Source organism: Ranitomeya variabilis, chromosome 4, assembly GCF_051348905.1.
Source record: "Ranitomeya variabilis isolate aRanVar5 chromosome 4, aRanVar5.hap1, whole genome shotgun sequence".
Taxonomy (NCBI): Eukaryota; Metazoa; Chordata; class Amphibia; order Anura; family Dendrobatidae; genus Ranitomeya; species Ranitomeya variabilis.
Window position 1 is genome coordinate 270,047,252 of NC_135235.1, and position 11,715 is coordinate 270,058,966.

At 44.2% G+C, this 11,715-nt stretch overlaps 1 protein-coding gene across 6 annotated transcripts; it reads left to right on the forward strand.

The window, feature by feature from the left end:
* The first annotated feature begins 724 nt into the window (after window positions 1–724).
* Window positions 725–10,632, forward strand: LOC143764376 (uncharacterized). Of its 6 annotated transcripts, XM_077249889.1 has the most exons (6): window positions 725–1,182; window positions 2,068–2,131; window positions 2,245–2,416; window positions 6,490–6,600; window positions 7,318–7,372; window positions 8,320–8,681. In XM_077249889.1, exons 3-6 carry the CDS (start codon window positions 2,276–2,278, stop codon window positions 8,436–8,438), a joined length of 426 nt encoding a protein of 141 aa, XP_077106004.1. In that variant the 5' UTR covers window positions 725–1,182; window positions 2,068–2,131; window positions 2,245–2,275; the 3' UTR covers window positions 8,439–8,681. The 6 variants fall into 6 exon arrangements, 4 of the variants coding, with proteins under 4 accessions (XP_077106004.1, XP_077106003.1, XP_077106002.1 ...); XM_077249888.1 differs by having other exon boundaries at window positions 2,068–2,416; XR_013213170.1 differs by lacking the exon at window positions 725–1,182 and adding an exon at window positions 10,403–10,632 and having other exon boundaries at window positions 1,339–2,416; window positions 8,320–8,506.
* The last annotated feature ends 1,083 nt before the right edge of the window (window positions 10,633–11,715 follow it).

The window sequence follows — 11,715 nt, forward strand, 5'->3', positions numbered from 1 at the left end:
AAAAAAATTTTAAGGGGTGGGTTTTGATTTTAAGGGGTTCATTGTGCAGTAAAAATGTCCTGGTTACATGATTTGCTAGGTCAGTACTATTATGATAATTCCAAACTTTGTATAGATTTTTTATTTTAGTGCTGAAAAAAAAAATAGCAATTTGTTAAAAAAAAATGTAAAAATTGTTTTGGGTTACCATTTTCTGAGACCTGTAACTTTTTTATTTTTCAAATGAGCTAAGTGAGGGCTTAGTTTGTGCATGACAAGCTGACATTTTATTGATACAATATTGGGGGTAAATACCAATTTATTGATTACCTTTCATTGCATTTTTTTGTTTTTTGCAGAGGTGTGACGACTAAAAAACATCAATTCTGGCATATCAATTTCCTTATTTTCATTTACTGTACGAGATTGAATAATTTTATAGTTTGATAGCAATTTTATAAATGTAGTGATACAAAAAAAGTTTTTTTTGTTTGATTTTTTTGAAATGTTTTTGTTTAATCTTTTTATATATATTTTTTTACTTTTTAATCCGCTTTAGGGGACTTGAAACTTTGATCAACTGATCACTCGTTCTGTTTTCTGAATTGCAGCTGTATTGCAGTGTATAGAGACAATTGTGGTCTCCTATGAAGCGCAGCGTATGGCTGGTCGTCCCAGGAGTACCGATATGCCAGACTTGGGGGCTTTCACATGAGGAGGGTGATGGGCAAACAGAATGGCCTTAAATGCTGCCGACTGCTTGACAGCGACATTTAAGGGGATTAACAGCAGCAAATGGATCTTGGCTCCGATCGCTGCTGTTAGAGGCAGATGTTGGTTGTGTACTACAGCCAGCATTCCTGGATATGATGCAGGCTCAGCTCCTGAGCCCGATCTGTACTCCCGCACCCGATGTGCTGTACATGTCTGAAGGATGGAAGGGGGTTAAATATCATTTATACTGTAATACACAGCGGATTTTCCAAAAGCAAATACATTGAAAAAAAGTTCTGTAACTTTCTTGCGTAGGCTAATTGCAGTAGTGATACGTATGCATAACGGCAGAGTCATAGAATCGGTAGTGAATGTAGCACCACTCTCTGACATGGACATGTTGGAACAAAAAAAGAGGTGACCCTAAAAACAGCAGATCAGCACTTCCATTTCCATCAGAGACCAGCGAAACATGGGGGCTTTTGAATGGTGAGTAACACTTAGGCTATGTTCACACGTTGCATTTTTGCTGTTTTTTTTTTTTCCTGGGCAAAACCTGCTCGTTTGGCATTAAAGAAGCAGCTTACAAAAAGCAGGTTTAGCTGCGTTTTTTTTTTAATTTTGCTGTGCATTTAATGTGTTTTTTTTGTTTGTTTGTTTTTTGCTGCTTTATTGTTGTCTGCATGCTGATAAAGTTTAGCGCCCCCCCCAAAAAATCATGATGCAACTTCCTTAAGGTTTTTTTGCACCAAAAACAACAACAAAACCTGATACCTGGGTTTTTGCACTTATTGCTTTCTATGGGTGAAAAAAAACGCTGAAAGAAGTTGCATGCTGCAGTTTGAGTGCATGAGATTTCAGAAATCTCAGCTTTTGCTGGCACTGTAAAATGCAACTGAAAAATTGCACAAAAAACTGCAGCAAAAACGCAACGTGGAATCTTAGCCTTATTCTCCAGTTTACAATGATCCCATTGATCCAGGAAAGTTGTCTCAAACCGCTTTAAAGTGAATGTATGATTAGAAAACAATCTGTTGATTAAATCAGGTTTTATATTTAATGTATCTAACTCTGTTTGAGAGTAATGTGGAAAATTGAAAAAAAAAAATCTATATTAAAAACGATGTAAAAAAAAAAATCTTACATTTTCCCAAGCCTAAAACTGGACTCGCCTCCTATTCTGTCCAGATGACTTTCCAGCACTCCCATTATCATCACAGACAGGGATACAATGAGGGACGACACCTTTCTATTGAGAACATATGATTTGCTATTCACAATAAATGATGTGAAAGCCTCAGGAAAGCCGGATCCAGCCGAAACATTGTTATTTTTCATCATTTTTTCTTGATTTTTTTTTTCTTTCTCTTTAAGGGTAAAAGCTAAAGTGGATGCAACAATTCTCTCTAAAATATGGGTGACCTCCAATGTAGAAGCGGTAACTTTTCCTGCAGCAGATACATTAGTGTCTGCTTTGATTTAACACTTCATCTTCCAGGACCTCACCCCCCCTCCTCGCCTTAGTTTGCTTTGTTTTTCCTCTCTCCCCAGAGGGATTACATCCTGGGACAGCAGGTGCCGGATGAAGTCCTGTAATCCTATTACTAGAGTTCAGCTTCTGCCAGCCGGCGCTGGCCACTTCATAGACTGCGGCGGCTCCTCCGGCACCATGTTGGCGTCCCTGATGACCGCGTTGTTTTTCGTGGTACGAGTAATCGGCAAGGTCAGTATCTTAGATCATTGCTACCCTGTATAGTATGTATCGTTGTGGGCAGACATCCCGCTGCCAATCAGTCCGTGATCGTAATCGCAGCCAGCGCCATCCACTTTCTGCAAACTCGCTCTCACGTACCAGTGGTAATTGCACGGTTTGTTATACGTATGTATTAAGTCTTCAAATTTCTGTTGTAGCAAAGGAACAGCTAATTACGGCTTTGGGATCTTACCTAAGACACGCATGCCACGAATCTGACTTGCTACGTTTAACCCCTCTTTGTCCTAGCCAGTTTTCGTTGCTTCCTCCTCCTCTTCCAAATGCCATTAAAAAAAAGTTGTGTCCATCACTGTATACCTATCAGGGCTTCTTTTTTTGGCAGTTTTTAATTGCCAAATTAATTATTATTTTTATGTTAATTATTTTATTTATTTGCTCTGAAGTGTATCAAAAAAGGATTAAAATGCCAGTAACGCCTGTATTTATCTTTTACGATGGTTATTGTGCAGTAAAAATAACCCAGTTCTTTTATGTTGTAGCTCAGTACAATTTCGGCATTACTTTTACATTTATGTAGTGGCTGTTTATATCCGGCGATTGGTAATGTCGCAGGGCCTTTGATGACATTGTGGCCTGCATTGGTGCACGGTGCCAGGGTATGATGGAGCTTATCTGTGCCCTCATCGGGATTAGTGATGAGCGAACGTGCTGGGATAAGGTGTTATCTGAGCATGCTCCAGTCCTAACCGACTGTATTTGGCGTGCTCGAAAAATATGTTCAAATCCCCGTGTAAATCACTGTCGAGTGGCCCGTTAGGCAGACCTGGAACCTTTTTGGCACATCCACATGTAGCCATAAATGTCTTGTTGTGGTCATGTACGTAAAGGCTGGTACATGTACAAAGCCCATGTCCTACTAATGCCCTGGACAGGGCAGTGTGAAGTACGCATGCGTCGGCATTTAAGGTGATCTGTGATGGCACGAGATTTACAGCTTGATGTGGATGACCTAGGAGACGTCTTAGTGTACAGGCTTAATCAGTAAATTGAGAGTAAAGGAGGAGGAGAAGCAGCATATTTCTCCTATACCGCAGTCTAGTTGTGGTGATCAGTGAGTGTCCAAGTGTTCGGACCACCAACTATCTAGCATTTGTCTTCTAACCAGTAAGAAAGTGATTAATGCTTTAGGGTGAAATAGCTCTTTAAGGTCAATATTAAAGTGAACCGGTTACCAGATTTCACAAAAGAAACTGAAAATAAACATTAGACCAGATGAGGCTGGTGTACTTACTTTGAAAATCCATGTCAGAATGACTGTATAATATCGATGTTGACCCTTTAACCTTTTAGACCATTTTCATGTTTGCACCTTCGATTTTTTTTTCTTTTCTGCTTCCAAGAGCTATAATATATATACAGGTGCATCTCACAAAATGAGAATATCATCAAAAAGTTAATTTATTTCAGTTCTTCAATCCAAAAAGTGAAACTCTTATATTATGTAGAGTCAATACACACAGAGTGATCTATTTCACGTGCTTATTTCTGTTAATGTTGATGATTATGACTTACAGCCAATGAAAACCCAAAAGTCATTATCTCAGTAAATTAGAATACTTTATAACACCAGCTTGAAAAATTATTTTAACATCCGAAATGTTGGCCTACTGAAATGTATGTTCAGTAAATGCACTCAATACTTCGACGGGGCTCCTTTTGCATCAATTACTGCATCAATGTGGCGTGGCATGGAGGCGATCAGCCTGTGACACTGCTGAGGGGTTATGGAAGCCCAGGTTGCTTTGATAGCAGCATTCAGCTCGTCTACATTGTTGGCTCTGGTGTCTCTCATCTTCCTCTTGACAATACCCCATAGATTCTCTATGGGGTTAAGGTCAGGCGAGTTTACTGCCAATCAAGTACAGTGATACTATTGTTTTTAAACCAGGTATTGGTACCAGGTAGTCATTCTACCTGCCCTGACTGCCGTGTTCTCCTTCTACCCGCCGTGTTCTCCTTCTACCTGCCCTGACTGCCATATTCTCCCTCAACCTGCCTGGACTGCCCTATTCTCCCTCTACCCGCCCTGACTGCCATATTCTCCCTCTACCCGTCCTGACCCCCATGTTCTCCCTCTACTCGACGTGTTCTCCCTCTACCTGCCCTGACTGCAGTGTTCTCCTTCTACCTGCCCTGACTGCCGTGTTCTCCTTCTACCTGCCCTGACTGCCGTGTTCTCCCTCAACCTGCCTGGACCGCCCTATTCTCCCTCTACCCGCCCTGACCGCCGTGTTCTCCCTCTACCCGCCCTGACTGCCGTGTTCTCCTTCTACCCACCCTGACTTCCGTGTTCTCCTTCTACCCGCCCTGACCGCCGTGTTCTCCTTCTACCTGCCCTGACTGCCATATTCTCCCTCAACCTGCCTGGACCGCCTATTCTCCCTCTACCCGCCCTGACTGCCATATTCTCCCTCTACCCGTCCTGACCCCCATGTTCTCCCTCTACCCGCCCTGACCGCCATGTTCTCCCTTTACCCGACGTGTTCTCCCTCTACCCGCCCTGACCGCCATGTTCTCCCTTTACCCACCCTGTCTGCTGTGTTCTCTCTCTACCCGCCCTGATCGCCTTCTTCTCCTTCTACCCGCCCTGACAGCCATGTTCTCCTTCTACCTGCCCTGACTGTCATGGTCTCCCTCTACCCGCTCTGACCGCCATGTTCTCAGTCTACCCGCCCTGAGGTCCCTCTACCTGCCCTGACCTCCCTTAACCTGCACTGACCACCATGTTCTCCCACTACCCGACCTAACCTCCTTCAACCTGCCCTTACCGCCATATTCTCCCTCTCCCTGGCCTGACATCCCTCAACCTGCACTGACCACCATGTTCTCCCACTACCCGCCCTAACCTCTGTCAACCTGCCCTGACCACCATGTTCTCCCTCTACCCGCCCTGACCACCATGTTCTCCCTCTACCCGCCCTGACCACCATGTTCTCCCTCTACCCACCCTGACCACCATGTTCTCTCTACCCGCCCTGACTGCCGTATTCTCCCTCTACCCGCCCTGACTGCCATGTTCTCCCTCTACCCGCCCTGACCATCATGTTCTCCCTCTACCCGCCCTGACCATCATGTTCTCCCTCTACCCGCCCTGACCATCATGTTCTCCCTCTACCCGCCCTGACCACCATGTTCTCCCTCTACCCACCCTGACCACCATGTTCTCTCTACCCGCCCTGACTGCCGTATTCTCCCTCTACCCGCCCTGACTGCCATGTTCTCCCTCTACCCGCTCTGACCGCCATGTTCTCCCTCTACCCGCCCTGACCGCCATGTTCACCCTCTACCCGCCATGACCTACCTCTACCCACCCTGACCACCATGTTCTCTCTACCCGCCCTGACTGCCGTATTCTTCCTCTACCCGTTCTGACCGCCATGTTCTCCCTCTACCCGCTCTGACCTCCCTTTATCCTGGCCTGACCGCCATCTTCTCCCTCTACCCGCTCTGACCGCCATGTTCTCTCTCTACCCGCCATGACCATCATGTTCTCCCTCTACCAGCCCTTACCACCATGTTCTCCCTCTACCAGCCCTTACCACCATGTTCTCCCTCTACTTACCATGTTCTCTCCCCGCCCTGACCTCCCTCATCCTGCCCTGACCACCATGTTCTCTCTCTCTACCCGCTTTGACCGCCATGTTCTCCCTCTACCCGCCCTTGCCACCATATTTTCCCTCTACCTGCCCTTACCACCATATTTTCCCTCTACCTGCCCTTACCGCCATGTTCTCCCACTACCCGCCCTGACCGTTAATATTCTCCCACTACCCCTCCGACCTCCCTCAACCTGCCCTGACCGCCATCTTCTCCCTCTGACCACCATCTTCTCTCTCCCCGCCCTGACCTCCGTCAACTTGCCCTGTTCTCTCTACCCGCTCTGACCGCTATGTTCTCCCTCTACCCACCCTTACCACCATATTCTCCCTCTAACTGCCCTGACCACCATGTTCTCCCTCTACCCGGCCTGACTGCCATGTTCTCCCTCTACCCTCCCTGATAACTATGTTCTCTTTCTACAGTTAGGCAGCTCACTATTTCGAGAGGAACAAGCCCCATATTTTACGTACCAGCCCCTCCCGTGGCATGTGCAGTATGTATCACAGAACAGAAGAGCAAGTCGAGACCAAGAGGTAGGAGGACATGTCTGTATGTTGTAGTGCAATTCTGTATGTGGACATTTTCGATAAATCATTTCTTTCTCGACAAATCATGGAAATACCTGTCAATAAAAGCTGCGTGTCAGACTGTACGGCCCTTCAGCCTGGGGGCAGAGTCCCTTTGCCATGTACCAGATAATAGTGCATACTTACAGGAGTCTGTTCGCCAGTATATAGTTTTGTTTTTTTTCAACTTTATCCCTTTGTAGAGAAGAAAAGGAGACTAAAGCAAAAAAACACATGTATGTCGCCATACAGCCTAGATACATGGATACCCCTGAGATATGCCAAATTGCTAGCCAGGGCTGGCCTAAAAATCAAGGGAAAAAGAAAGTTGTGTGGACTAACTAAGCCAGGCCCCTACGGTTAATGCACAGCCCAAGGAGGGTCTGGCTTAGCTAATGAGCCGAGTCACCAGCCAGCCCCCTGCATCACGTTCAGTCACAAGAGGGGCCTCATTGTGTGTTACACTAAGGGGGGTATGTTAAGTTGGTGGAGCTTGGAAATGGGGTCTGAAATTGGAAAGCATAAACCTAGTAACAGATTCTCTTTAAAAAAAAAAAAAAAAGAACATTAATTACTATGTCACGTTATCTACGAAAAGGCAAAGAGCAAGACTGCGGTGGGCTAGACGAGCCCCCTGATCGTGTGCCGCATATTAATGTGTAATGTTTTTTTTGCGTGTTGTAGAGGAGAGGAAGCTGTCAGTACACGTGTACGACCTACCCTGCAAGAGACAAGAATGGTCAGTATTCCTATATATGAGGGTAAAAACGCATGGCGTCCATGGGGAACGTTAATGAAGGGGGTCCAGCTGTACTCCTGTGTATCTATTTTTTGCTCCCCAAGAAAGCATTGGATGTCGTATTTGCTGACTGTCATGGTGTAACAGAGTCCAAGTCATTATCAGTTATCTGCATGATTTTATTTTTTTCCCCAGGGATCTAAGGGGTAACGTTTTTCCTTGTGGAGAGTGACAAGCCAGGCTTGGCCTGTCAGAGTGAGGAGACTTATGGGCCATGCATGCTGCTCTGGGAAATTAAATATGCAAATTGCCTCTTCAGAAGGTAAGAGGACTAGAAACTCCCTGCCACCTATTGGAAGCAGCGATCCAACAAATCAATGTCGACCCTTTTTAACGAGTCTTGCCATATGACTTGGGTTAAAAGACAAACTAGAATCTTAGTTTGCAGACACCGTGTTTCGGGGTTTTTGCCTCTCATCAGAGCAAAGTATGAGATCTGATTTGTCTAGGTGAGAGGTGCTGGCCTAAGGGGTAATGTTTCTCCCAAGTCACATAGCAAGCCTCGTTAAAGGGCCTATATTGACTTTTAGGATTCCTACTTCCAACAGGTGTCGTTAGAGTTCTAGTCCTCTTCCTCTCTGAAATGTGCCTATTTTTCCCCAAATAATGTATTTTTCTGTAATTTTGCCAACCCCGTTTCTGTAGTCCCTAGGCACCTGCCAAGGTTGCCTTCTGATTGCTATTGTCAACGAATTACCTGTTGCTTGTACAAAACAGAGAAATTTGGAGTAATTTTCTGCGTTAGTAATTTATGTCCTCTCGCGCGGTACTGTAATCGGATCAGATCTGCGGTAATCCTTCCAGCTGAAGAGCGGACAAGTGGCTGCTATATATAGTAGATCAGGAGATGTACAGAAACAGGACAAATCTTTCTTTTGTGTCTACAGGTCTGAAGGGGGCAAACCCACAAAGTGACTCGTCAATGCAAGACGCCACTGAGCGAGCTGCCCTCACCATTCAGAGCCATTACCGGAAATACCAGCAACACAAGCACCAGCAGGCGTAGACGGACCGGGCAGCGATGGCGCCAGAGAAATCCAGGAACGGAGAAAGCCTACTCATCACAAGACCTCTGTAATTATATGAACACGTGTGACACCTGAGTTCCCACACACAGAAGTCGGGGGCGTCTACCTCACAAATGGGGTCATGTATGAAAGTGGAGCTTATACCACAGCAACAATTCTGATCTTCATACTATCCTACTGTGTGCCTGATTAGCATTAGCATGGTACTGCCTGTTTTTATATCGGGGGGGGGGGGGGGGGGGAGTACTGTCTTTTCTACATAATTCAGAAAGAGACAAAGGGGCAGTTCTGTCTGTACTGACATCGTTTACAATGAAACGAGGCAGTACTATCTGTTCCTGCATTGTTTATAGTCAGTGCGGTTTCCTTTCTGCTCCTATATCATTTACAGGGAGACTAGGAGATGGTACTGTCTGCTCCTATATCGTTTACAGGGAGACTAGGAGATGGTACTGTCTGCTCCTATATCATTTACAGGGAGACTAGGAAATGGTATTGTCTGCTCCTATATTATCTCCTAGTCTCCCTGTAAACGATATTGGAGCAGACAGTACCATCTCCTAGTCTTCCTGTAAACGATATAGGAGCAGACAGTACCCTCTCCTAGCCTTTCTGTTAGCCATATAGGAGCAGACAGTACTGTCTCCTAGTCTCTCCGTAAACAATATAGGAGCAACAGTTCAGTCTCCTTGTCTCCCTGTAAACCATATAGGAGCAGACAGTACCATCTCCTAGTCTCCCTGTAAACAGTACTCTCTGTTCCTATATTGTTTACGGAGAGACTAGGAGACGGTACTGTCTGCTCCTATATCATTTACAGGGAGACTAGGAGAGGGTACTGTCTGCTCCTATATCGTTTACAGGGAGACTAGGAGAGGGTACTGTCTGCTCCTATATTATCTCCTAGTCTCCCTGTAAACGATATAGGAGCAGACAGTACCATCTCCTAGTCTCTTCCTGTAAACAATATAGGAGCAGACAGTACCATCTCCTAGTCTCCCTATAAACAATGCCGGAATGGACAGTAAACAAAGGAGAAAAAAGAAGCACTGATATCAGCTTACCAGATATGGGAAAATGGCTTGATAGGGGTGCAGTTCATAGAAGCTCCAGACCGGCTTCTGGGCAATGTAGACGGCAAAGGGACTGAGTCCCGGCATCCGCAAGGAAAAAAAAAAAAGTTATAAAAATTAAATTAAACCTCACAATGATTGGTACCCTTAAAATCAGGAAAAAAATAAAATCATGAAAAATGGGAATTTAGGTGAGAAAGACACCGAGTCCACGCGTTTCGAGCTCACTGCTCATAGTCCTGACAGTCTGTGTCATCTCATTGGAGATTTATAAAAGGACCCTGAAAGGAAATCAGTGGGCGAGAGTGAACGCCGTGTGAAAACCCTTGGAAAAAATTAAACCTGAAAAGGACTACAGATCAGGTAACGCTCAAAGAAAAGTACATGACCATGTGAATATATACAGCGACTGATTATATCTATGTTTGTAAATTCATGGATGTACCATAACAAGTAGATATAAATCAAAGATCTGAAGAGGTGAATAAAGTGTCACAATTAGTTTTGAAACTAACTGAATAAGTTCCCAATTTTTTTTTTTTCATGGGTTTTCACTCACGCCTATTGGGTTAAACTTTGGTTCTTCGAAAATTACCAGCTTGTCAACTCAAGTTTGTCTGTGTAAATATTGCAGAACATTACTACTGTATGGAAAGTGAGACATTTCCAAGAATATTTCAGCAGTCAATTTTTGTTCTGTAACCTCCTCACTCATACATGACCCTGACATCTGTAATGTCAGGACACATTCATCGTATGGGGACTTTACACATATCCATAGTTGAGAAGAATTAAAATTAGACTTTTTATAGTAGTTCTTAGAAGAAAGATCAGTATTGCTGCTTCCAACCTCACGGCTTTACTATTAGGTCCCTGGACATGAGTTCTTCAGGTGCATCCATGCTGAATAGAAGAAGGATACATAAGACGTGGCCACCGCAGGCCCATTGTTACCTTGGCCATGATGGGGTTGGAAGGAGTAAAAGTGGAGACTTCCTCTGCAAAAATCTGATAACTGTGCACATTATTTGAGTACTGTTAGTTGTTTTTCTGTCCCCACTCTGGTTGTGAATGTAAACCTTCCTTAAAATAAAGAATTTTAAAAATCACTTAATTTTCTTACAGTTTTTGTCAATTTTCAACACAGGTGCTGCTACAGCAGCATGGAGGACAGTGTACAATAAGTACTGAGCATTGTAGCGGTTATGTAGATTGAAATTGAGACCGTAAAACACCTAATAGAAGAAGCATCTAGTGCTTCCGGATACAAGACAAAATCGTAACCGTTCCCCACACAGGGACAACTCACGGTCGACGTAAAGGTCGGACAAGATCTGGCAGTCAAAAGCAGGCCAGTCAAAGCCCAAAGGAGGAAAACCTCAGACTTTCTCCTCATCATGACTCCCCCGATCTCTCCGGTTTGCCATGAGAGTCCTCGGCAGGCTGCGAGCTCAGTGTCTCAATCACAATCGACACTCTGAGTCGCCTGGGCTGGTTAGACAAATATGTACAGGTTCGTCACTTCCGCATGGAGTCCCTTCGGACCATCATTGCGTCCATGGAGAAGGGAGAATATCTCGCAGTTTCCTGACCCACCTGTCTTGCTGGACGTGAGACGGACCAGCCCGAAGAATTCCGAAAGGATCGGAATCTGGTTTGGTTATGCTTCTTGTAAGTGTGTTTAGGTTTCAGTTGAGGGAGAGAGGTACTCTTACCTATGGTCCTCTGTCCTCCAATTAGAAACTAAGAGAAAGAGATTTTTCGGTGAGTACACAAAAATCTCCTTATTACAAAGTTGTTTTTTTTTGTAATTGTTGCTTGTACTACAAAGTTGTTTAAAATTGGAGATACTGTTATTATTTTATATTATCTTTTTGTAATAATGCAAGATATATATCTTGCATTATTATAAAAACAATATATAAAAAATAAAAGTGAAGCCGTCCTCCTGTAAAGCCCAGACCATGATTTTAGGTTACATATAATGTATAACTATAATATATATACATTTTCTTTTAAAATTTCAGAGATATTTTTCTATAATTTTAAAAAATATTTCACAACAAAAAAAACTTTACAAGGTAGATGGTGCTGAGCTGCACAGTAGGATATGACCTGTAGACAGAGGTGGCGCTATTTTTTAGAAGAAAGTTCTGTTTTTCTAACTTTAGACAACTCCTTT

Excerpts from the sequence above, each read along its gene's own strand:
- LOC143764376 (XM_077249888.1), top strand. The coding sequence starts at position 2,276 with ATGAAGTCCTGTAATCCTATTACTAGAGTTCAGCTTCTGCCAGCCGGC. Across the intron at positions 2,417-6,489 it reads TGGTACGAGTAATCGGCAAG|TTAGGCAGCTCACTATTTCG; the intron begins GTCAGTATCTTA and ends CTCTTTCTACAG. Across the intron at positions 7,373-8,319 it reads CCCTGCAAGAGACAAGAATG|GTCTGAAGGGGGCAAACCCA; the intron begins GTCAGTATTCCT and ends TTGTGTCTACAG.